This window comes from Lissotriton vulgaris, chromosome 5 (assembly GCF_964263255.1).
Source record: "Lissotriton vulgaris chromosome 5, aLisVul1.2, whole genome shotgun sequence".
Classification (NCBI taxonomy): domain Eukaryota; kingdom Metazoa; phylum Chordata; class Amphibia; order Caudata; family Salamandridae; genus Lissotriton; species Lissotriton vulgaris.
In genome coordinates this window covers 743,487,254-743,513,108 of record NC_141693.1, presented here as the reverse complement: position 1 = coordinate 743,513,108, position 25,855 = coordinate 743,487,254, and the positions used below count along the sequence as shown (strand labels likewise).

At 43.8% G+C, this 25,855-nt stretch overlaps 1 protein-coding gene across 1 annotated transcript in view; it reads right to left on the bottom strand.

Annotated features, from left to right (window-relative positions):
• The window catches only part of LOC147711486 (trypsin-3-like), a 341,427-nt gene that overhangs the window by 265,777 nt on the left and 49,795 nt on the right, over positions 1-25,855 (bottom strand). Inside the window, exon 2 of the mRNA XM_086919495.1 lies at positions 17,480-17,642. Coding sequence (XP_086775621.1) covers positions 17,480-17,642 — 163 coding nt within the window. The remainder of the gene's footprint in view (positions 1-17,479; positions 17,643-25,855) is intronic.

Here is a 25,855-nt window from a genome sequence, read left to right as displayed (position 1 = left end):
TGGTCCACTCGCCAAAATGGAAAAGAGATCACGGTCAGGAACACTGTTGACTTTGTGGGAACCACAAAGAAGACATAATACACATCCTATGCCTCTATCCAAACCTGCTGAATGAAAGACGGTCCCTTTTAAGGAAACTCTGGAATATAAACATGATTAGATCGTGCAGAGCAGCAGTTTTGGCCTGCTTTGATCCTCGGAACACCAAATTAAACTGTGCCCTAGTAAGGTTTTTGGATGAAGCAGCAAAAAAACTTTGTGAGGGGACCTAAGTCTGTGAACCTCCATCAGCATAACAACTTGGCAAGTTCCATCTGCCACCTTTCTCTATAATGGACTCGAACTTACATTCTCTTTTTCATGTATATTTTTGATATATTTGTTTTAAATCCTGTAACTTGCAAAGGTTTTTTAATCACGCAATAAAGTTTTACTCAGAAAAAATATATATTTATTCTGATTCAAGGTACATAGAGTAGATGGGCAGGACATGGTAGTCATTCACTCATCTGTTCCTAATACTGATGCCGACTCCTTTTACACTACAATGGTGGATGTAATGGTGGTTACCCCTGGGATTGATACATTCTGGGTGGGCGACTTTAACTGTGTGAAAAATGGGGAGTTGGATTGTTACAATACTGTGTAAGGTTCTTCCATTACGATTTGCCCCCTGAAATTGGCAGCCAGTTCCATCCAGACCAGTGTGGGTTCATAGCTGAGCGAACTTACTACCAAAAATATTTGACGGTTAATACATGCACTGCATTAAGTAGAAGACAGAGCTGGGGAGCGGGCTGTGGTGCCAATTGGCTTTGCCAAGGCATTTGACACCGTGAATTGGAGGTACCTTTTAGCGGTCCTGGAGGACATTAGTTTTGGTCTGCGATTTAGGAAATTGTGTGAGTCTGTTATACACAGAGCCATGGCCAGGGTCAGGTTGAGTAGACTGTGCTCCATTCCTCTGAAAGTCGAGAGGGGCAAGCAACAGGGACGCCCATTGTCTCCCCTGTTGTTTGCAATAGCACGGGAACATTTGGCCCTGAGATTCAGGAGGGACATGGCGAATTGGGGAATCCGAGTGGGAGAAAGGATCATTTAATCTCACTTTTTTGGATAACCCACTTTTTTATTAGACAGCTCTGAGAGACTCGTATTCCTTGCTTTTAAAGTAGTTTGACCAATTTGGGCACATTTCTGCACTGTGTGTTAATATGACTAAGTCTTTGCTATTCCCCCTGGGCCAGCTGGGGATGAAGTACCTCACTGCACTGCTGATTTTGCAATTGCGCTGGGAGATGGACAACTTCCGTTATTTGGGGATAATGGTGGCACACACACCTCAGAAGTGGTACCAGTATAATATTGCTTGCATGGCAGAAGGGCTGACTAAATCTGTGCAGTTTTGGAACTCCCTCGCCCTCTCTCTTATAGGAGTGATGGAAATAGTGTTCCTGCCATGCTGCCTATTCGCTCTACAGTACTCTTTAGACACCCTATCTAGGGCAGTTTTTAAGCAGCCATACTCTTTATTAACAATGTTAGTATGGGCGGGAGTTCGGAGCAGGGTCACCCATGAGATTTGGTTCTTACTGTTGGAAAATGGGGGATTGGCACTGACCAATATGGAATTAAACTACCTTGCACCTCAGCTACAACACGCAGCAAACTGGTTATCTAATGGGCAAAGATGGGAAAAGGTTTTACTCACGGATGACTCTTAGGAGAAGATGTTTTTCACAGTTGCTTCATCACGGTTGGAGGAATGACCCCATGGTGCCATATTTAATTACTCATACAACATCATTATGGGAGAGGGCAGTGACGGTGGTGCTCAGACATGCCTACTTCGCACAAGAGATTCTGGGATCTCCCAGCGTTCCACCTGTTGTCTGGCGCAGTTGATACTAGCCCCGGAGTGCTGGGAAGTACTTAACTCTGGGTGACCCTTACCCCAATGACATGTTTATCACATTTGAGGTGAACAGGAGACCTTTGGAGTTGGGCAGGGCCTGTTTCTACCATATGCAACAATTGTGGACATAGTACGTAAGATCTGGCCTACATACCAGGATGTGCCCCTATCCTCTGAACTATTTCAAATGTTACTGGAATTTGGTGGAGGTAGACACTTGGATTCACACTTTTCCAGATCCATGACTGTGAATAAACGAAGGACCATATTTCAGGCTAGGGCAATGTGGGAAGAAGAACTGGGTACGCCATTAGAAGACACACAATGGAAAGGAGCCTGGACATTTGTTAAGCAAGGAATGAGTAATGCGCTGTCAAATTAGTACATTTTAATTATATACACACATATATGTCACCCCTGTGTCTACATAGAATAGATCCCACCAAAACTGACGATGACATTAATGTCAAGGTAGAGATGGAACCTTCCTTCACCTAGCCTGGCACTGTCCCCTGGTGCACGCTTATTCAGTCAGACGATTGGAGGGCATCACAGGTATAGAAGTGAAATTGGACCCGGCCACCTGTCTCTTGGGGACAGTCAGGAAATGCAAGAGCGGGTAAAAGGAATGGAATGGAAATGTATACAACTGGCCCTGCTACTAGTGAAAAGGCATTTTTCCATTTCATGGATGTACCCGTTAAGGGCCAGGGATGAATCAAAGATGTCACAGAATGGGAAGTAGCCAAAAAGGTGCGACTCTGTCAGTGTAGGAGGGGTAACCATGCACAGGAGAATTTGCCAACATAGTCGGAGACCCTTGTTAGCTTTGGAGTGATCGAGGAGAGTTCTGCAGACAACAGACAGGAATTAGAGGATTATGATTTGAGGGCAACCTTTTAGTAACGTGCATTCCTCTGCCTGCTAGTCGAGGGAGCCAGACCAATACCCAAGTCGGGTTGGTCAATTCTAAATGTATTAAATATATTGAAAATGTAGCTCATTGCTAGGTCTAAGAGTGCTTGGTTCACCTCTGAGTAACCAACCACTGTGTAGGTAGTGTGGTATCCCTGGTCCTGATGAATTGCCACGTGATTTCCTACACTTCGGGCGAGAAACATGTTGACCATTCACACTCAGCCACCTCTGACCATTACATCAGTGGTGACACTTACCATGTTTTTAATTGAAACCAGTGGATTTGGAGAATAAATTGGTTTTCGAGTACCCCTGTGTTTTATTTTAGACTTCCGGACACCATCTCACTACACACTTTTCCTACACGTACACCACAATGCCCAACACCCGCACTTCACCTAGCAGCTTGGGAAAAAGATATCCTCCACCCTCATAGGGTGCCCATCAGGCATTGCAGCGCCGGCCTGCAAGGAGCAAGTCCTACGATGAAGCATGACACCCAACTGGGTGTGTGATGTCCCCACTTCCCAATTTGGGAAACACCCTGTTTCCACCTTAGGGTAGGGGGGTTGACCAACTCAACCTCCTCCTTTCCCCACAGGAACTGCATATTCCTTCTCCTATACATATTCTTTGGGGCTCGTATGCTAGGCCTTTAAGCGCCCCCTGATCCCCCCTTTGTTAAGTGTACAGGAGAATTTGCCAATAAAGTCCAAGATCATTGCTAGCTTTCGAATGATTGAGGAGAGTTCTTCAGACAACAGACAGGATTCAGAGGATTAAGATCCGAGGGCAACCGGAGGGAGGGAGGCAACTATCTGGAAAAGAAGGATTAACAGGTGGTTCTTCCTACTGTGATATTCTGCACTCAATGGTCCCTTTAAGTGGAATTTGTTCTGTTTTGTGACATATATGGGATGATGGCTTAAATGTTCAACAGTATTACTGGTGCAATGTATGTAATGTACTGCCTGCCTAAATAGAAAATGGAGAAATTCTTTAAAAAAACTTTTTATGTTCCATCACTAGATGTAGTGACCAGGACCCATCTAAACCACACAAACCTATTCATTCTAGGAGACCTCAAAATATGGTTTGATGAGAAGAATTTACCCACAACCATAGCTATCACATCACACCGTGAGACCTTTGACTCCAACAAATTGTATCTGGCCTAACTCACTTTGTGGACACTGTCTGGATGTTCTATTTGCCCCCATGGGTCAACTCAAAATGAGAGCCAACTCATTCATTAACTGGAGTAACCACAACAAACATCAACATCCACCATATGGATAATCAACAACATCAAAAGATTTGAAACATAACTGAACATACCACAATGCGAGTAGAGAAAATGAAGGGATGAAAAGGATAAAAACTCAACACCACTATATTTGAGCCTTGGAAGAACAATCAAAACCACAAAAAGACACCTCTACTCAAAATGCATAACTGAAGTCAACTGCCCACTAAGGTACTCCAGCAGAATGTAGCAGAATTCCGCAATCCAGAGTGCGAAAACAGAAGCACCACAATCGCAAGACTTTTGTGAAAAATCACCACAGAATTGATCTAAAAAATTTGAACGATATAACATTATCTTAAGAAAAGAAAAAAAGACACCACCACACCAACATATGGCTCAGCCATTGTAGAAAGCAATCTTTTACAACTACATACTTTCAATACCCTCTCAGAAAAAAGATTTCCTTGACAATATAATTGCAAGCACACCATTAAGATTACCTCAGACCCCGCACCTCCAAAAATCTTCAAAGATATCCTTCACACAACTTGTGCAGCGGAGGTAGCTGGATGCTTAGTTAACAAGTCCCCCAATAGTTAATTCCCACCGAGCTGAAGCCCTCCTATATTAGACAACTGCACAAAAAGGAAAACCCAAGCAAACTACAGGCCTATATGAAGTTGATCACTCTTACGAAAAATTTAAAGAGCAGTGTTTACTCAACTTTCACACTCTAAAGAAAATATTACTTCATGTCAGACCAACAGGCCGGCTTTAGGCCAGAAAAAGGCACACATTCAGCTATCATATTCATTTTGGATGACAAGAACAGAGTGGCTGTTCTATTGCTTCTGGACTTATCAGCTGCATTTGACACTGTTCATGACCACACTCTACACCACACTATGAAGGTTTAATTTTGGAACAAGTGAAAATGCTCTACAATGGATTTCTTCTTACCTCGGTAATAGACAAATTGAAACTTGCCTCCCCCTTTGCTATCAACTCCTTACAAACAACACTGTGGTGTCCCACAGGGGTCCATCATATCAACTCATTATTCAACAACCATCTAACACCCTCACTAACGTCACCTATTAAAACTATACAGGTGACACATAAATCATTCTTGGAATGGAAAAACTCTATAACTCAAAGCATGACCTCTGCCTTAATGCCATAAACACATGGTTGATATGAGAAAGGAGTACGAGTGGGCGCCACGCTTAGTGCTCTTAGGAGGTGAAAAGCTTACTTTTGGCTTTATCAAGATTCAAATGGACCCTAATATTCTATAAAGGATGGACTTGGATCCTAGGATTGGATGTTAAACTTGAAAGAGGAAAAGTTTTTACATATTGGGGCCACAACTATCATATTGATGAGTGAAAATAGGAGCGCAAACTTGCAACAATAATCTGCATATATATTGTCAAACATCCGGGATACTATCCATCCATTTAAGAGAAATGCATCCAAGAGAATACTCATAATCACAGATGTTTGGAGAAATTAGTAATAAGCCTTGAGAAAGCCCTGTGGGCGAAACGCGCGTTGGCTGCTGTTTTATTCTTGTGAACTGTACTGTGGAAATTAAAAGCAGACCTCAATCCAAGAAGATCTGTTTGGACTACTTGCTTTTCCCTTTTGAAACTCTGTGGATCTGAGGGCGCTGAGTCGTCACTGAATGTTTGGAAAAATACCTATATTACTGAGTTGGGAAATAATGATATTGGTGTGCTCAGGTGTTTTGTGTGTATATGTATGACCTGGGTTCATTTGAATCCTGGGACTGAATGACACTTTGGTGGGTAGGTGTCATATACCTTGTGAGCACCCTAGCGATAGTTGCTTCCTGTTATCAATTGATGCTCTTATTACAACTGGCATAACTTTGAGATGTGCCGCTCAAATTAAGCAAACCCATTCAATCTATGTGCACATGGTTGATGAGTAACCACTTAAATCTCAGCAACACAAAGACAGAAATCATGACCTGGCAACAATTCCAATCTACCGACAAATGGCCAAAGGAGGTTGAGGTCTTCCAACGACATTAAGACAAGTCAGAAACATAGGGGAAAATATGGCTTCAGACCTACTCATTGATATCATGTTTCAGCAACATCGCAAATAGCGTCTTCTACACAATGAAAACACTGCATCACATCTTTCCATATATTGGATACCAACAAACCTACACTCTCATAATCTCCAGGCTTGACTATGCCAATGACCTATGTTTTGCTTCACCCAGGCTCATCATACGCAAAATATAACTAATACAAAATACTACTACAACACTCCTTGTCTGTCTTCACCCGAGAGAACATATGATTCCAAACCTGCAAACACTCTCCTAGCTGCCTGTAGCTAGAAGTCAGTCAGTCAAACAAAACTTTATTTGGTTTGTTACAACCATAAAAGTAAATTTTACCTCTTATACTGATAAAAAGAAGAACAACAAAACGTAACACGGCGGTATCACAAAACATATTACACCTCAAAATACACATAATTTAACTTTCTTTTTAAAATCAGAGTATTATGACATTTAAGTTATTAAAATCACTTAATTCATTCCTATACATCAACTCCTTCAACATGCAGCACGTACTACTGCTATCCCTTAATTTTTCCACCTTTATGTGATGTTAAGGAGGAGCTTTTTTAGTTTTTACTCTGTGCACTTGAGGAACACCTTGACTTTGTTCATATATTTCCCTAAAGCACAGGCTATATCTAAATTCCGCATTTCCACCAAAAGGTTAACGGCTTGCATCCTGTTCATAATCTTATACTTTTTAAAAATCGGACATAAAAACTCCTTTTGTATGTCTAAAAACCTCAAACAATCTAGTAAAATGTGTAAAATATTGCAGGTGGTGCCTAATGTGCAAGCGCATTTACCATTACATCCTATCATTAGGTTTCAAACCCCGTTATTCGCATAACTTGGGTTTATCCCAATTCGCATTTTTAAAACTTCCCGCCTTAAGCTATAACTTGGTAGCCGGTCCACATAGGGGAAATGTTGGTCGCTCTCCCAGGCCAACGACATGTGGGCTACCGAGGTCTTTTCTAAAAGGTAATCCCGATCATAGATACGGGACATATCGGCCCCTTGAATCCTTAATTCTTTCTTACCAATAGTTATAAGGTCTTGCGGCAGACATACCTTCAGGTCGAGCACCCCATATGCATTACTTATTGAAGCTCTAGTCTCTTTTGCCCAGGGTAGCTCGCTAGTGGACCATTGGGAGATTTTAAGAAACTCCCCTGCTCCCAATCGCTGCCAAAAACGTGAAAGGGCCATACAAGCAGTTATAGCCCAGGAGGTGATTCCCAGGTCGAGTCTTGCTGCCTGCACCATAGATGATTTAGGCAGCAGGAATAAGCTTTTTAGTATATTTCCCTCCTCTCTATCCCAGGAGGTCTTATCACTTAGGTAGAGGACCTCGGCTCCATACAAAAATTGTGGGGGGACCATTGCTTGGTAGGCTTTTAAGACCGGCCTATCTTACATTTCACCGTAAGTATTAATAAATCTCTTTAGGCCTTTCACAGATGCCAATGCCCTCATTTTTAATGCTTGCAAGTGTGTTTACCATTTCAGGGTACCAGAAAACCACATTCCCAAATATCTATAGTCATTCACCCTCTCAAACAAAACTGTGCCAAGGTACCATGAGAACTTTGTTTTCCTCCTTCCAAAACATACAATTTTTGTCTTCTCCATGTTTACTACTAATTTGTTACTTGTACAATATTCTTTAAACCTATTTAATTTTCTCTGGAGGCCTATCTCCGTCTGATCATAATCACCAGATCATGGGCATACAGGAGGCACTATATCTGGTTTCCTCCCAGTTTCGGGTTCCCCCCTATAACCTCTCATAATTTTTGGGGTAAGTCTGCTAAAAACAGGGCGAACAATAGGGGGGGCGAGTACACCCCTGCCTTAGTCCGTTCCCAATTGGAATTCTCTCAGTCAATCCTCCCTCCTTGTCCAATATTATCTGTGCCCAATTTTCTATGTGCAGTGCTGGGATTAGGGCTAACAGGTCACCCTGTATTTCGTACCCTACCAGTGTTGACCACAGCTGCTCTCTGTCCACCAGGTTGAAAGCTGCACGGAAGTCCACGAAACAGCAGAATAAATTACCCCTCTGATCGATCGACTTCCGTGCAATGGACCAAAGAGCAAAACAGTGGTCAACCATTGAGTGGCCTTCTTTGAACCCCCCCCTGTTTTGGGGGTACTATCTGTTTGTCATTCACCCACTCCTTTATTAAACCTAGAATTACTTTGGAGAAAACCTTTTCACCTATATCCAGAAGGTTTAATCAGAGATAGATTTTGGGGGAGTTTACATCGCCTTTTTTATGTATTGGCCTCATAATAGCCCCTTTCCAACTATCAGGGAATTTACCAGTGTTTAAAATCCCTATGAACAAGTTAGAAAAAAACTCCGCCCACCATTCTATGTTCGTTTTTATAATGATAGCTGGTAGATTATCTGGGCCCGCTGCCCGTGTTAGATTTAACCTAGTTATTATACCTCTAACTAGGTCTGGGGAGAAGCATATTTTTATTTCTTCCCTTATTCCGGGCCAGACGTCATCTATTGTTCCCTCCCTCCTTGGCCATTTACCATAAATTTCCTCTAGGTAGGTCACCCACTTGTCCTCTTGCATGGAGCACTGCAGGGTCCCTAGGACTTTTCCCGTGCATTCCTGTATTAACTTCCAAAAACCTTTCACATTTTGTTCTTCAATTACCTCGAGTAGGTTCCCCCAACATTTATCCTTAAAGATCCTTTTTTTATTTCTAATAATTGACTTATATTTTATCTTTAATTTCCTTGGTTCTAATGCCGCTTCATCACTATAGTTACCTCTAAGGCGTCTCTCCTGTTTCCTAATACCGGCCTTTACTTTTCAACATTCATCATCAAACCAATGTTTGATAATATTAGGGTGTAATTTCGCTTTATTTACTGACTTGTATTTACCGTGCTTTAATTTTATCCTGAGGCATTCCACCAGTTGCCTTATTATATCCACATACCAGGCTATACCCTCTTCTGGTGCTATATTATCTAAATTCACGGTTAACTGGTGTGTAAACTGGTGTGTACTCAGTTTCTTTATATATTCATCAGTAATTCGCGTGGTAAGTCACTTGGGACATTCCACCTCTACTGATAGCACTTTTTGTCTATGCGGGGAGCTATTTACCTGTAGTTCTACCTGCAGTGGATAATGATCACTATCCTCCACTCTGAGTATTCCAAACTGTTTGATCAAATGGAAGTTCCAAGCATGTATGAAAGCGTAATCTGTGGGGCACATTTGTTGCCCTACTTTAAAAGTACGATTCGCGGGCCGGTCCGCTCCCTTTCTTCCATTCGCGCAGAACAGTCCCGTGGCCCCCAACAGTTGCCCATGCTCATTATCTTGAGTTGAAATACCACAGCAGGGAAAATGTGCAAGCTCTATTTTGTATGCTCCTAGCAGATCCCTCAGTCAGGAGTCCGTTTTTTGGGGATTTAATCTATGATTGAAGTCCTCCAGTATCGTGAACACATCTCTTGGATAGCAATCACATAAATCTTCCAGGTCTGTTTTTAAGCGTTCCAGGTCAACCTTATACTCGTTTGTTTTCCCTTTCTGTATATACACATTTATTATGCATAGATTTTCGCCCCCCAACATGTTGTTTGTAGTTCACACTCTACTACCCAATGCCCAGTTACACTTAAGTTCAAGGGGTTCGATGTCTTTAGCTATCCTTGTTGAGACCAGCGTCATCAGACCACCAGAAGGTCTACCTACTATGTTCTTTTTTGCTGGTTTTACATGGTGAGTGAAGCCTTCGGTTGCAGGGGTTTCGTCGCACAGCCAAGTTTCCTGGAGGCATACAATATCGTTTTTCCTCAGGGTGTTTTTAAAATCTACCTGTGCCACTATTCTATTGTATCCGTTTACATTCCAGGACAGAATGGATAGGCTGTGAGACGACCCTACTTCCTAATCAATGTTACTCATATAAACATCTTCCTCACTGTTCATGCATGCCAACTCTCTATATCTATTCCCAGCAAGGACATCTTCAGCTTCCCACCTCTGATCATTTGGTATTATCGTAATTTCAAGGGCGTCTTTCTTGCCTCTCCCCTGGTTAATCATTTTTATTTGTCTTTCTCACAATGCATTGTGGTTCCTGAGGAATTAATTTCCTATTTTGTCCAATAACACTTCTTCCCTTTTTAATATTCTAATTCCTTCCCAGAGTATCTCTGTCTCCGCCTTTTCTATAGCATCTTTCAATAGAGCTGAGTGGAGTAGAACCTTTGCTATTTCCTCCCCCTTGCTATTAGCCGTGAACCCTACTTCTTTTAAGTCAGCAGTGCTAACATATCTTAGGCTGGGGCACTTTGCAAATGAGGAGAGGAGCTGGGAACGATTCAATGGGTTTAGTTTCTTAATTCTTTTCCCCCCCTTTCCCTGTCCTATTGGTTCTTCAAATATCCAAGTGTCAGCAGGCAATTCTGGCTGCCGATGTTGTAGATTTCCATCTTGCATTTCTCCCCTAGTAGGCCTGCTTACTTCTTCCCTGCCTCTTATTCTAACCCCCTTCCCGTGGCTTGGGTTGGTAAGCTCCGTACCTGGGGACGTATCCATCCCCTCCTTCTGCTGCCGCACTCTCCTCTACCCCTGGGTGAATCCTCCTGGTAACCTTTTAATTTTTTCCCATTCTAATCGTTGTTATCCTCCTGGGTTGTTCTACAGGTCTACTGCTACTTGCTCCTATATCTGCGAAGTTTAACTTTTTAATTTCTTGCCTTACTACCTTATCCGTTATCTTATGAGAAGGGGTTACCACCCCCTATACTCCTGTTGCTTCATGGGATGGCAATTAACTGGGGCCTTTTTCCCTTTCCTTCGCCTTGTTGTATTTTGCTTTCTATACCTCTTTTCCCCATATCTTTTTATAATCATTGGGCAGTAGGATATATATTCTGTGGGTACATCCTCTAAGGGACTACTCGCCTTTCCCGCTACTTCCCCCCTGCCCACTTTATTTTCCTCCTGGGCTTCTACTGGTCTTACTAATGCGGGCATCAAGTTTTCAATCTGTGCCAACTCCCCGATTATATCCTTAAATTGGTTGCCGTGTCTTTTTAAAATGTCATTATTCAGGACTAAAACCTCTAAAATGCCCTGCAAGGTTTTCTGGAGCATTAGCATAACCTCCAGCATAGATAAGCTGGTGGAGCCCGTCACCTCCAGACTGCGCAGAGGCACACCTGATACATCAAATCCGACAACGTTTGAATTCTCTACTCTTTCATGACCATTAAAACTGGGTTCCCTCCCAACAATGTTCCCTTCACCCAAGGAATTGCTACAGTCTATTCTTTCTTCATTCACCACATCTGCTCCTATGTCCTGGGTAAATATCGACTAAAACATCCTTGGCGAAGAAGACAAGCGAGGTTCCATTGGTATCTCAGCAATATTAAAATCAGACTGGTTCAAAGCTTCCATGCTTGATGCTGCAGAGTCCTCGATGGTTTGCGGGGTCCTTAGTACACTTGTCTCCTTATCTACTGTCTCTTTCCCTTTAAAATGTTTGCCAATGAAATCCTAAAATGATTTTGATGCCGCCGACCCCCGTTTTGCGCCCGCTGACTTAGAGGTTGCCGGCGCTAGCTGTGGGGTTAAGCTCGGGGGAGGGGGGGTTGCTCCATTAGCTGTTGCTCTGCTACCGGTGGGTGTTGCCATATCTTTGTTTGCGTCATCCAGACCTTTCGATAGGACAGTGACATCCACTGTTCCCAATTTATTTCCTGATTTTTTGAAATTGTTCAGGACTTTACGTGGTTTGGATTTCCCTAAGGCCATTGCCTTTGCTTTATCCTTCTTTGAGTTCTTCTTCCCGGCGTACGCAAACTGCGAAAGGGTTTTCCTTCACCTTAAAGGCTTTCACTGCTTGAGGGGCGCACAACTACCCTCTCTCCCAGTGTACTTCCCCAAATATGTATTTAATAATACAAAAAAGAGAAAAAAGGGGTAAAATTGTCTCTTTCACTTACCTCTGTTTCTGTGTGCCTGCACTCTTTCCTCCACCTCACCACTTAATTTCCTGGTTGGTTACTCATCCACTTATAACCATTTACCAGCTGCAAACTCCAGAGGCTGTATTCTCCTCTCCTTTCCTCTCCTCATAGGTCCAAACATGAATGCTTAACCTTCTGTTAGATGCACCTGCCGCCAACCGCTTCTCGGTTTATTTGCATATGGCTTGGGTTCTACCTAAGGCAATCCGTTTATTTGCTGCCACAGTTTGTTTTCAGCTCACGCTGATCTTCCAAGCCTTTCTCGCGCTGAGTACTCCTCTAAATCAGCCCTCTCAAACGCCTGCAACTGGGCTCTTCGTGGCTCCTACCGCTTTAGCCGCTTTTACCGCTTTTGCTGGCAGTCTGCTTTTGCTGGGTGTGCCGTTCTACTTCCTTTGTCCGGTGGGGCGGCGGTGGCGGCGTCTGTAGATGCGGCTGGCAATGCGCTCACGAAGTCCGGAAGTCAGGGATGTTTCTGGAGGAAGGGAGGTCCAGTGGGAGGTTCCGTGAGTGCTCGCGATCGGCTCAGAAACAGAGGAGGAGTTCTGTTGTGCTGTTGCTAGAAGGGCAATGTTCAAGGCACACCTATTGTCCACAAAGCATCCCACTGAAAAAAAAAACTAAACCTACACTGCACTCCAGGCTTGCACTACAAATCATTCCAATTTATAATAAAACATTCGTAGGAGGAACTGGTTTCTCTTTACAAGCTGCCAGGCTCTGGAACTGGCTAGCAGCCAAGATTTAAAGCACCAGGTAAGTATATACACTTCAGGCAACAGTTGAAAATATGACTATTTTCAAGATAACTAGATCACCCCCACAACCCTGGAACTGAGCCCAGTAAGATAATCACACCTTCAAGTTCAATCTACAATTTAAAGCCCACAGATATGGAACAACCCAAAAAAGCACACTATTTTCTATATCCAGGTAACCTAAAAAGGGCTGGCCTAGGGTTTGCCTGGGTATTATATTGTGCTGTTATTTCTTGTATGATTCTTCAGGCTCACACTACTACTAATATTATAACACTAAGTAATCGGCAGCCAACTATAGCTTCATCATTTTACATTCATATAAAACATATATGCTACAGGTCATGTCCATCAGTTCTGTACCAGACAATAAACTAACCATCATAAACCGAACAGTCATGGAATCATTGAAGAGATCCATCACATACTGTTAGCCAACTGGATGACTGCGGGTCCCAACGAGCTACATACTCTGACCGTATCTTTACATCTCACAATGACATTCAGACTCTGGATGATAGTAACGAAGCCCATTCTGCAGATCTCCTCACCATATCTCCCTCTAACCATGTCAGATGAGCACAACAAACTTTAACAAAATGTCAGGTTGGACAACCCAGAGCACTAATCTGCTAAGTACACTATGAGGAGAAGAAAAAACATAAAGGGGCCTGCAGAGCAACGCAAAGCTGTTAACCTGCTGAAAACCATACACTGTGTGTCTCTCTCACACATCTTCAACCACCACATCGGTAAGTACTGTATTCCATAAAACAATAACTGCACCTTCGCACACAGCACACATGACATGGAAACATTTCCCACATAGGATCAAAAACAAAAACAAACACTCTTGCAACCACACACAGTACATCACGTAGATTGTTGTCCATAGAGGCAACCACTTCGGCGCCACACATAGGAGTGGCACTATATAAGTGCTTCAATCTATATCTATACTAATATAATAAAGAGAGAGCCCAAACCTTTGAGGCGGGTAATCTCAGGAACCACAGAACCAATCACAACACCCAATACAGCGTTGGAAAGGGCAGTTGCAGCAGAAGGACATAGGCTATGCAGACGCCCACCATATACATTTAAAAGGTAAAAGAACTGTGCCAGCAAAGTAGTCCCTTGTGGGCGTGTCTGCGTTGTGCTGTGGGCGTGTGCTGGGGACTTGACAAACGCTGGGGTGGTGTGGTAAATTCTGCCCTTCATGCCATGTCTCGTATCGTGTGCTGTGGGCGTGTGCTGGGGGCGTGGTCGTGTGCGGGGCGCGGTATTATGGGAAAAAAAGCGAGCTTTGTGCCCAATATTTCATTGTTTTTTCTTCCCAGGTTCTGTACATTCCAGCTCCGTGTGACTACCCTGCTCCCTTTAAATACCCCTGCACCCCATAATCATAACCCACCCTTACTCCTCAAAATAGCCCAACACCCTTAAACACTAACCCATCTTAACCCTATAAATATACCCTGTACCCCAAAACCCAAACCTATCCCTAAACCCTAAAAATATCCCTGTACCCCAAAATCCAAACCTAGCCCTGAACCCTATAAATTCCCCTGTACCTCAAACCCCAAACCTACCCCTGAACCCTAAAAATACCCCTGTACCCCAAAACCCAAACCTAGCCCTGAACCCTAAAAATACCCCTGTACCCCAAAACCCAAACCTACCCCTGAACCATAAAATACCCCTGGACCCCAAAACCCAAACCTAGCCCTGAACCCTTAAAATACCCCTGTACCCCAAAACCCAAACCTACCCCTCAACCCTAAAAATTCCCCTGTACCCCAAAACCCAAACCTAGCCTGAACCATAAAAATAACCCTGTTCCCCAAAATCCAAACCTACCCCTGAACCCTAAAATACCCTGTACCCCAAAACCCAAACCTAGCCCTTACCCTAAAAATACCCCTGTACCCCAAAACCCAAACCTAGCCCTGAACCCTTAAAATACCCCTGTCCCCAAAACCCAAACCTACCCCTGAACCCTAAAAATACCCCTATACCCCAAAACCCAAACCTAGCCCTGAACCCTAAATATACCCCTGTATCCCAAAACCCATACCTATCCCTAAACCCTAAAACTATCCCTGTACCCCATAACCCAAAACTATATCTGAACCCTTAAAATACCCAAACACCCCAAAACATATACCTCAGTACCCCAAAACATATACCCCTATACCCATACTTACCTTATCCAAACATTAAAAAAACATGCTTTTACCATTCATGCATTTACAACGAATTTTGTTGTAAATGTATGCGTGGTAAAAGCATTTAAAATGTAATGCCATGCGTTATAATGGCATTGCGGAGTCATGGTACTTTCGTAATGAAAGTATGCGGAGTGATGGTATGCGGAAAGAAAGTTGCGGAATAATGGTTGTTTGCCCTCCCCCGGTAAGTACATTGGTGGCACAGCGGCCCACATCTCCAGCATCATACTCATATTTCTTCACCACGCATTTGAAAAATGCACAGGTCTCTCTCATAGAAGGCCAGCACCGACATACACTTTTATACACAGCTCCCGCCACAAGTTCTAGAATTGCAAACTTTAAAGATGAGGAGCTACGTTCGAATCTCGGCATCTGCTCAACATCCTGTGATTCCAGGCAAATCACTTTGTCTCCCCATGCCTACCACAAATGAATGTGTTCTTCTGTAATGTAAATTGTGCTCATGCCATGTTGTCGAGTTTGCGCTATATAATTTTGCAAGGAAAAATAAAGTAGGGAAACTCGAGTTCACACACTACTGAACGCGCACTCTTAAGTGCATCAGCTGTGCACTGTGAATCGGAGCGTTTCACAGGCCTGCCACAGATAAGAAATGCTATCAAAACGAAATCCTACAAAACAATATACTACTGGCCGGCAGCAATTCATACCCGGACAACGTCGGGACGTGCTGCTAGTACAATATAATACAATGTCAGAAACAGCTACTTTATGATTGTATACTTTATGAAATCCTTACAGTGTGGCAGTTTTAGCAAATCTAGGTCTCTCTTTACTTATACGGAGTGTAAAATATATGGTGTTCACAGCAAAAGTAAGGGTTTTCGGGACTGTGCATCCTCCTCTGTTAGTTATCCAGGAGGAAGCACAACAATGTATTTGTCAAGAAGAAATTAATCGGATGGACAGGCTAACAACTGGACTGGTCCAAACAAGTCTTTATCAGGCACAAGGTTCTTGCAAAAAAGAGAAACTGGGAAAAAATCAAGATCTGATGATTTTGGTTAGGCTGTGTGTGGGTGACATATTGCATATCGCTATGGTTAGGCCTACCAACACTGGTGGTAGAGATAGGCCCTAAACTTAAATCTTAGTCGATTGAGTATTCAACATATTTCATATGCAGGGACTCCAGGCTAGCCTTTTTCTGATGTACCCTGAGAGGCCTAAAGACGTATGTCGTCACACCAATTCACACATTCCCTTGCCTTGTTACCAATTGACTCTCTGCTGCCCCAGAGCAAGTGCAAAACCTTCCAGGTTTTATGTCAGGAGCGTAGAATGTCCCCTGCCCCTGGTAAGTGAGAGAAAAATTGAAACAATTCCTCAAATATACTGATCAAAGATTCGTGTGGCTGACTAAGATGGATGTTATTATTTAATGAGGCCTTATTTCTTTGCATGCTCTCAGCAGGCTGTGTTAGGGTTGCTGCCTAGGCTCATGCACATTCGCGTGTCGCATGTCTAGGGCCACACATATTTTGAGCACCGCCTTTAGTCAACAAACCTTGGCAATGTCAATAGGTCCGGCTTTAATCGAATGCTGTATGGCAATGAGAAGCATTACCAATAAATAGCCTAGGAATAGATATGTATTTGTGTGGAAGCAAAGGACTGTAGAATAATATTGGTGTAGGTTAAAAGGTCAGTTGGACTGTCAAACCTGACTAAAAAACCCATGTGAGTTGATGGCTTCCCTCCTCCCATCTGTGCTTCTACCAGAGAAAAACACCATGAATTAGCTCGTCATCTAAGACACTTTAATAGCATTACAATGGCATATCTGTGCTCCTAAAATTCAAGCTCAGGCAACTGGGCAAATATGCAAAATGATCACAGCTGTTTGGTGGGCAAGCACATTTTGGGGAAGCACACAACTTTTGTCCAATCAAAACAAACACTCCTGGCTCCTTTCATGGCCTACTGAGGCTCACACAATTGTCTGGTGACAGCTGCGCTGTCAAGCCAGACCATACAAATGAATAACTTGGCATACAACTTTAATATTCTTCATTACTGACAACCAGCAGTAATGTACGCATAGCTCTAGAAAGAGGTAGCTCATTACAATAAAGGTTGTAGAAGGAGTCTAGCTAGACCATGGAAAGTTACATAAATGAAGAATCACATGAAACATTCCTGCATTATTCCTGAGGGAGGTAATGTGTTTTAGTTGAATTTACTAAGGTGAGACGGTCTATCACAAGAAGTATAGGAGGATTCGACAGTCTATCATGAGAGAAAGTCATTGGCCTTACTGCGTTTTGCAATGGGCTGCAGTCAGGACCCATCTGCGGCTCACCAGGGATCCACCACAGAAGTGGGAGCCAGTGTTTCTCTTCAGCGACACCGTGTATTTGGCCGAGTATGGTGCCACAACGTAGCCCCCAATGATCCGCGAAAGATGATTCTGACCAGTACCTGAACAAAGAAAAGACGCACAATGTGAGGAATCATTTTAGAAATCCAGAGCCCCTGCAGACAAGATAACATGCCAAGCGCAGGGAAAATTCTAAATATTTAGAAACAGGCTTGAGCAAGAAACAAATAAAATCTAAGAAAAGGTGTACAGCAATACAACTTACATGTGATCAACAAATTAACATAAGTTTTCTAATGACTGAGAAAACATCTAGTATTTTTATATCACAAAATGTATTTCATTTTTTTATGCATATCAATTATTTTAGATACAATATATAAAGTTGTAGAAAAGTAATCATCATAGTATATAATGTACATACACATTGTACTGGACAATGATCATTACTTAGAGTAAATAATGTAAACATTGTGTTCTCTGTTTTCAGTCATATGTAATTTTGATTTGTGGACTGAACAGTAATAACTAATCTATTAAATGTTTTCATTATTTACTTTAAGAAATTATCTTTGTGCAGTACAGGAACTTTCAATTGGGTATCAAGTAAGGTGTTGGTCGGGTTCCGCTGGGTATTTTTAAATACTCAGACAAAAACACACTGCCCTCTGTTTTGAAGGTCTTAAAACATGGTTAGTTTACACAATACTGTGTTTTAAGTACCCCCTCGCAATCTGCACCCCTTTCCCTTTGCACTGGCCCTTAAGACGCCAGCTTTCGCTGATTCTCATATAATAGTTAACATGCTATGCCTGCGTGATTGTCGGAAAATCTGAAGCTCTTCCCCTCCTCTCTTACACAAACACACGCACGCACACACACACACACGCGCACGCACGCACGCACGCGCGCACACACACACGCACACACACACGTTTGTGACCAAGCTACGCCCATGCTTGTAAACAGGAAGCTCAAACGTTATATACATATTTCGTTGATGAATTCTAAAAAAGAAAATGCCAGAGAAACGTGTCCACGTGCACCTGCATGGACATTTGTGTGCTTAATAGAGTGACCCACATGAACAGATCAAAGTTATGAATCTAACAAAAAAAAAATGAAAGTTAAAAAAAAAAATTTGAAACCACATCAAAGCCAGTGCCCTCAGAATTCTGTGCCCGGAAGAAGGTCCACAGGCCGGGCAGGCTCCAAAGTACCTGCACATTCTATGAGAAGAGTGGGGAGAGGAGATAACGTGGCCCAGAGCCAAAAGGAGATTTATCTTGAGCAAATCACATTGTCTCCCTGTGCCTCCTCAGTCAGTTCACTTGCTTCTAGTACAGTGGAGCGATTAGGTTCCCAGTGTGAACCATTCAAGAAAATGAAAGAGTGATCATTTTTCATACAAGCAGCATTTTCAAGATACAAGTGAATATGCTAAAGCCCAGCGACCGCAGAACATGATTGTCATTCGTTGCCACTTTGAAAAACAGTTGGAGGGATACTTTTACAATTGTTCCTTCTGAGTTAGAGTAGGGGAATTTCCCATTATTATGATGTCATTGTTTTTTTGATTTACAAGAAAGAAATCTTTTTTGAGATGGCAGCGGGTTACTTCTACAAACCGCCTGCTTTGAGGTTCAAAGGAGGGAATTCTTGATCAATATCGTTACTGGGTGCCATTGCAAATAAAGGTGAAAGAGTACATGAAGATTTAATCACCAGAAGCCCCTAACTGCTTTTGTTGTTAATATATATGAGAATCGCAATAATTAGATGCGCTGTAAGTTTTAGAATTTAAAATGTAGGAACAGCTGTTGCGGGGGTCGTCACTATTCCCAGCACCAGTGAAATAAGTGATGACGACATTGAAATCCTCCCCTACTTGATTGCATCATAAGAGATGGGGGGTTGGAATAGGTCGGACAGCAGCAGGCTGAGTCGGAAGCAGAGCCTTAGAATAAAATGGAGAACGAGCGTAATAGTAATGAGCGTTTGCTCCATCGCCATTTCTTCAGTTTAGGGACCCATGTGTATTAACACAGTTCAAACTAATATGGAAGGGTGGAAAGAAAAACTTTACACTTCCCTGGTGCAAATAAAAATGTACATTGTAGAGATCAGTCTACGGTAGGAAGAAGGTACAAGTAGCATTAGTTTCTGTAACTTCTGATTGCGTCTTCAAATGGGCATTTTTGGCACATTTTTGCAGCAAAGCAGGAGCCAAGCACTCGTAATTCATCTTAGATCCATAGCAACATCATTATTATTACAGGTGCGTAGTTTGACATATGGACCCAGGGACATCTTAAGGATTTTGGGGGCCCTTGGCCTAATATATTTTGGGGGCCCCTACACAAAGGCACTACACACTTTGTTCCCTCGCCTCCCAGTGTAACCTTCCAGCAGTAGAGGCCTGTCCCCTGACAGAATGGGGGGACGGGCAGGGCCGGAGGAGGGAGGTGGGGAGAAGGAAGGAAGGAGGTGGGGAGGGTTTGGGTACACAAAAAAAGAAACTTACCTTAACACCACCATCTCCCGCTCATCAGCACTTCTGGCTCTGGGGCTGGGCATAGGCTCCAAGCCTGCTCTGCGGCCAATCCTGAAGCTGCTCTTTCATAAGAGCAGCTTCAGGATTGGCCTGAATGTCAGCAATTTGTGCTCCCAGGCACAATGGGAGCCTGTGCCTGCTCCTGCTCTCTCCAGCCCTAGCAATGCAGCTGAGGCTGGTGAGAGCTTCACTGCACATGAGGGGTTTGGCTGGCCTGAGACAACCGCCCAAACACCTCGGGCCTTATTTATGAAGGCCTTGCGTCAGTTTTGCGCCGCCGGTGCGTCACTTTTTGTGACGCACTAGCGGTGTAAAAAATGCGCCCTGTTGCGCCATATTTAAAAAGTGACGCATCTAGGTAGATGCGTCACTTTTTAAACCCCTGCGCCACATTATACCTGCGTCAGGTATAATGTATGCAGAGGGGGCGTTCCCCCGCCAAAAGCCTCGTAATAGTGACGCAGTGAAATCTATGAGATTTCACTGCGTCACTTTTAGGACGCTGTTGCGTCAAAATCTTGCGCCTGCCTCACAGCAGGCGTAAGACTGACGCAAGCCCCTTCACATGGGGCTTTCCCCATGTGAAAGGACGCATTGCTGGAGTTGCGTCACTTTTGTGACACACTCCAGCAATGCGTCACTTTTGCGCTTACAGATACGTCAGAAATACTGACGTATCTGTAACTCCTTGCGACATGATGCGTCATACATTAAATATGACGCATCAGGAATGTCGCAAGGAGTGCGCAGTGAAAAGTGACGCATCGCTGTTTTCACGCAGCGATGCGTCACTTTTCATAAATGAGGCCCCTCAAGAGCAGTGATGGGAGTGCCCACCACTCCCCCACCAGCAGTGTCACCCCCTGGAACCGCCCCCAAGACTCATCAGAATCCTGGAGGCGGATCCAGGGGATTAAAATGAAATGATAATAAAACAGGTTTAAAACCTATTTTATTATCGTTTTATGTGCTGGTGGTAGCAGGGGGGCGGCGCTCCTCTGCTCTAATGGAGCGACTGCCGCTGCTGCTTTCCTGCTACATCCTCCTTGTCCTGATTCCTCTCTGTTCACAACTCTATTTTTAACCTGTAACTATGTCGAAAGTAACTGCCAACCGCCCTGCACCTGCTCTAAGTGACAACCATATACAAATATCCCCCTCTACACATCTGTGCTCAAGCAATTAACCTGGGATTCACTGCACCTGTGACCTATATTCTAGGGCAGGAGGGAGGGGTTAAACTTTCCTGTGGCAGTAAACACTGGCCACTGTGTCACCTTCCCAAAATGGTGACTCAGTGCCCGAAATGGCCGGTAAAATATTTGGCCTACAAGACCAAACGGTTGGAGCCCAAAGTACCCAATATGGGACCCAGACTGTTCCATTTGCCAAAATCCCCCAGGGAGGCACACCTCCCTACTGTCGGCTGCAACGCCAAAGCCCAATTGGGCCAAAGGGGAACAACATAGACCACATACTCACTTTATTGTGTAAAAAAAGCAGCTTTATTGACAATTCATTGATTCACCTTTTTTCACAGCCCTAATCTTAACCTGTAACAATGTCTAAATTAGCTGCCAACCCCTACTCAGAGAAGGGCCTTCCTTTCCCTAGGCTTTTCTGCCCCTCCCAAGGACCAGCTATCGTACCTTCTAATGTTCAATGTCCTGTCCAGCACTTCCTTCTACTGGGCATGGCTGGTAAAGGGGGTGTATGAGTTCAGGCAGTTGTATCTTGTAGTTGGTAGGGTAGATTTGGGTGGTGTTGGATTCAGATGTCAGTAGAAGCATAGGGTGGTGGTGTAGGTGTACAATATTAGTCATGGAGCGGGTGGGCTGTTGAATGTAGCTGTGTTGTTGGGTGTAGAGGTAGTGTATGGGGTAGGTAGTAACATAAGATATGAAACGTAGTGTATGTTGTTTGGCAATAGGGTAATTTTCTGCATGGTGTCAGTATTGAAAATGTAGAATGCACATTGTGATGCTGTCTAGATGGAAGTGCAGTAGGTTGGTGGTAGTGTACTTTCTAGCTGAGCGCTGAGTGCACTTTGTTTAATGGTAGGTGTAAGAAGTCTTTTGGTGCAGGAAGCAATTTTTGGTGTATTTTGTGGGACTGGTGTAGGCACGCTCTCTCCTCTTCATCCTAATACCTCTCCTAGATTTCCGATCAACATCAATTTTCAATGTAAGAATAAGTGCCACATGCTTACACCAACATGTAGTAATGCATAGTGCAGAACAATGGGCCACTCTTTTCAAATACAGTAAATGTAAAACATATTCTTAGACAGTGCCCCAAAAACATTACTGGGCTAAAAACAAAAATAGTTTAAAAAAAATCAGGATGCGAGGATAAAAGGAGGATTACAAGAGCCTTTCCTGTTCTGAAAACAGGATGTTTAAGATGAATCATCATCAACACAAAAAATCTCTAAAAATGTATGTTCAAACGTTCATATTATTAATATATGTTTGTCCTTGTCTATATTGTAACGTGGACCATTTTGCATCATACCCTGCATTAGAAAAGTAACAGATCTCTTGAGCAGTTACAACGAGCAAATATCAGGGAGCCAATTGTATGAATAGCTGTAATAACCCAAACTTCAGGTAACCCAAAATATCAGAAATCAAAATTACATCTGTGTCTACTAAATTATTTATGCATGTTAAAATGATTCGGACAGACTACCAAGTGGACTGTCTTGGACTTTCCTCTCTCTTTGGGTGCGGCATCACCCAAGGGGAGCACTCTCAGCACTTTTTGCATGACTGTACCCATTTTCTACTTGAGGAATGGATGATGAAGAGAACAATGGGTGGGCAGTCTGAAAGGACCAATTACAAGATTACTGAAGGAGGTAGGTTATTAGGAGGTCAATAGTAGGTAGCTTCAAGCGATTAACCTATGATATATGAGATAAAATACATCTTGCAGTACATTGTAAGGATATTGGAAGTCACTAAATAGCAGAGCTCTGTGACCATATATCATTAACGCGGATGCAGGCCGAGTTCCTTTATCAGGTTACCGAAATCCAGAGTGACTTGTAATATCCTTTAATTGCAGGCAGAGGGTATTTTATTTCTCATAACATACATTCACTTCATTACCCTTCCATCAAGCCGCTTACATTCACGGTGTCAAGCTTGCTCTTGCATATGAAAGAGATAGCATAGTTGCAGACATGAAGAATGAAAGTAGAATCTAGTGCGAAATTAGACACATCAAAAAGTCATATGGCTGAGATACCCGCCACCCCCTCTCAACACAATCCCCAAAGGAAGGAAATCCGGAAACAGTTCTTGAAGTTTTTTGGAAGTGGGAGGGAGTGACCCTCCCGGCCGTATTTATTAAAACAAAAAATTAAAAACATTTTAAACATTAATGTACAATTTCATACCACATTGCGATGTTTGGCTAACCTTAACAGATTCTCTAATACAGAGGTTCTCCTAGCCGAACTAACATCCTACAAAACATTTACTTGAAATATTGAAATTGTACATCCTAACGTTTAAGGGCCAACGGCAAGGTCGTAACCGGTGTCAAGATCCCTAACCAGACATACCCCCCCCACTTGGAGGGGCGACAGCACTGAGGCGTACTCAAGTGCAACTACTACCAATTTCCCTTGACTTGACGGGGGCACTTATCAACTCGACGCCAGTTAAAGGTCGTTCGAAGACTCGTGTGAGGTATCTAGAAGGTATCGTAGACCTCCCCCCAACCCCACACAACTTACCGCATCTGCCGTCGCAGATGTCACTGGCCCCGGGAAATTCCCCAGGAGGGGGCTGTAACCCCTCCTACACAGGAAGGGGCCTTGACCGCCTTTCCTCTTCTTTCGGCGACCCATCCTTAGAAGGGACCGCCTCCCCGTTGAGGGGCCAAAGGCCACCTCCCCCGAGCGCTCCCATCCGTGTTGGGTGACGCCCACTCATAGGGATCTTCCAATTAGTGCTCACCGATCATGACCTTACCGCCCGACCAAAATAAATACGACAATGCTAACTAAATGACTAAACTAAAATTACAGTAGCAACTATACTTTCATTAAAAGCATGCTACCAATGAACACTAAAGCAGAATTTCTTTATTTGCAAAACGTACCACAAATCGACATTCTTTATTACATACTCAAAATCATCACGATAATACCACAACCTGTAAACGAAAATCAGAGTTATCCATTAACTTTGTTCAACACCACTTGCTGTCATCAGGGGCTGGTGGGTGGGTCAAAATTGGCTCTTCGTTCCGTCTCGAGCTCACGTGCAGCGAGGAGGTGCAGCTTCAGAGCACAGGAACAAGAGGATGTCCTCTGGTCTTGCTTCTCCTTTTATCCGTCTTCAGGGCGGGCGTAAACCCGCCCCTGCCTGCCCCGAGGGCGTGGCCAGCCGCGCCAGTGTCTAGGCCAGCCCACTCTAGGGCGGGAAAAAGCGCGCCCCGGCTACGCCGCTTCGGGCATACCAGCCGAGACGCGCCTCCCGCCCAAAATGGCTTCCCGGGGGGATCGAGGCACTCTGCCATACGTTCGGGGGGACCGAGTGGTCGCCCCTTTCCATATGGCTGAGATACCCGCCACCCCCTCTCAACACAATCCCCAAAGGAAGGAAATCCGGAAACAGTTCTTGAAGTTTTTTGGAAGTGGGAGGGAGTGACCCTCCCGGCCGTATTTATTAAAACAAAAAATTAAAAACATTTTAAACATTAATGTACAATTTCATACCACATTGCGATGTTTGGCTAACCTTAACAGATTCTCTAATACAGAGGTTCTCCTAGCCGAACTAACATCCTACATAACATTTACTTGAAATATTGAAATTGTACATCCTAACGTTTAAGGGCCAACGGCAAGGTCGTAACCGGTGTCAAGATCCCTAACCAGACATACCCCCCCCACTTGGAGGGGCGACAGCACTGAGGCGTACTCAAGTGCAACTACTACCAATTTCCCTTGACTTGACGGGGGCACTTATCAACTCGACGCCAGTTAAAGGTCGTTCGAAGACTCGTGTGAGGTATCTAGAAGGTATCGTAGACCTCCCCCCAACCCCACACAACTTACCGCATCTGCCGTCGCAGATGTCACTGGCCCCGGGAAATTCCCCAGGAGGGGGCTGTAACCCCTCCTACACAGGAAGGGGCCTTGACCGCCTTTCCTCTTCTTTCGGCGACCCATCCTTAGAAGGGACCGCCTCCCCGTTGAGGGGCCAAAGGCCACCTCCCCCGAGCGCTCCCATCCGTGTTGGGTGACGCCCACTCATAGGGATCTTCCAATTAGTGCTCACCGATCATGACCTTACCGCCACAGGCCGGATAGTTGACCGGCTATCCGGACCCCCCACACAACTCCTACCTAAAGGTCATGTTTCAACGATTTTAACCATGCTAAGAAGTCTCCTAAGAGTAACTCATTCCCCACCCAAGACAAATGCACACCATCCCCCGAATACATACTGTCATCATTAATACAGTTATGAGAAATAGAATGCAATGCCCTGGAACGGAACAACCTACTCACTTTATTGTTAAGCTTTCTAACAGAATGGTTCAAAGCAGGAATAGAGATAGCCCCCCACCACACCTTTCGTGGAATCAAATGGGACCATGCAATCGTGCACCCCGGAACTCTCCTCGCCAACCAACTTACGGTGGAAAGCATTGCCTCCAGGAGTAGTCGTCTACCGATGGTGACCAAATCATTACCCCCAACATGCACTATAACTATAGACGGCGGTGACCTTGTCCGCC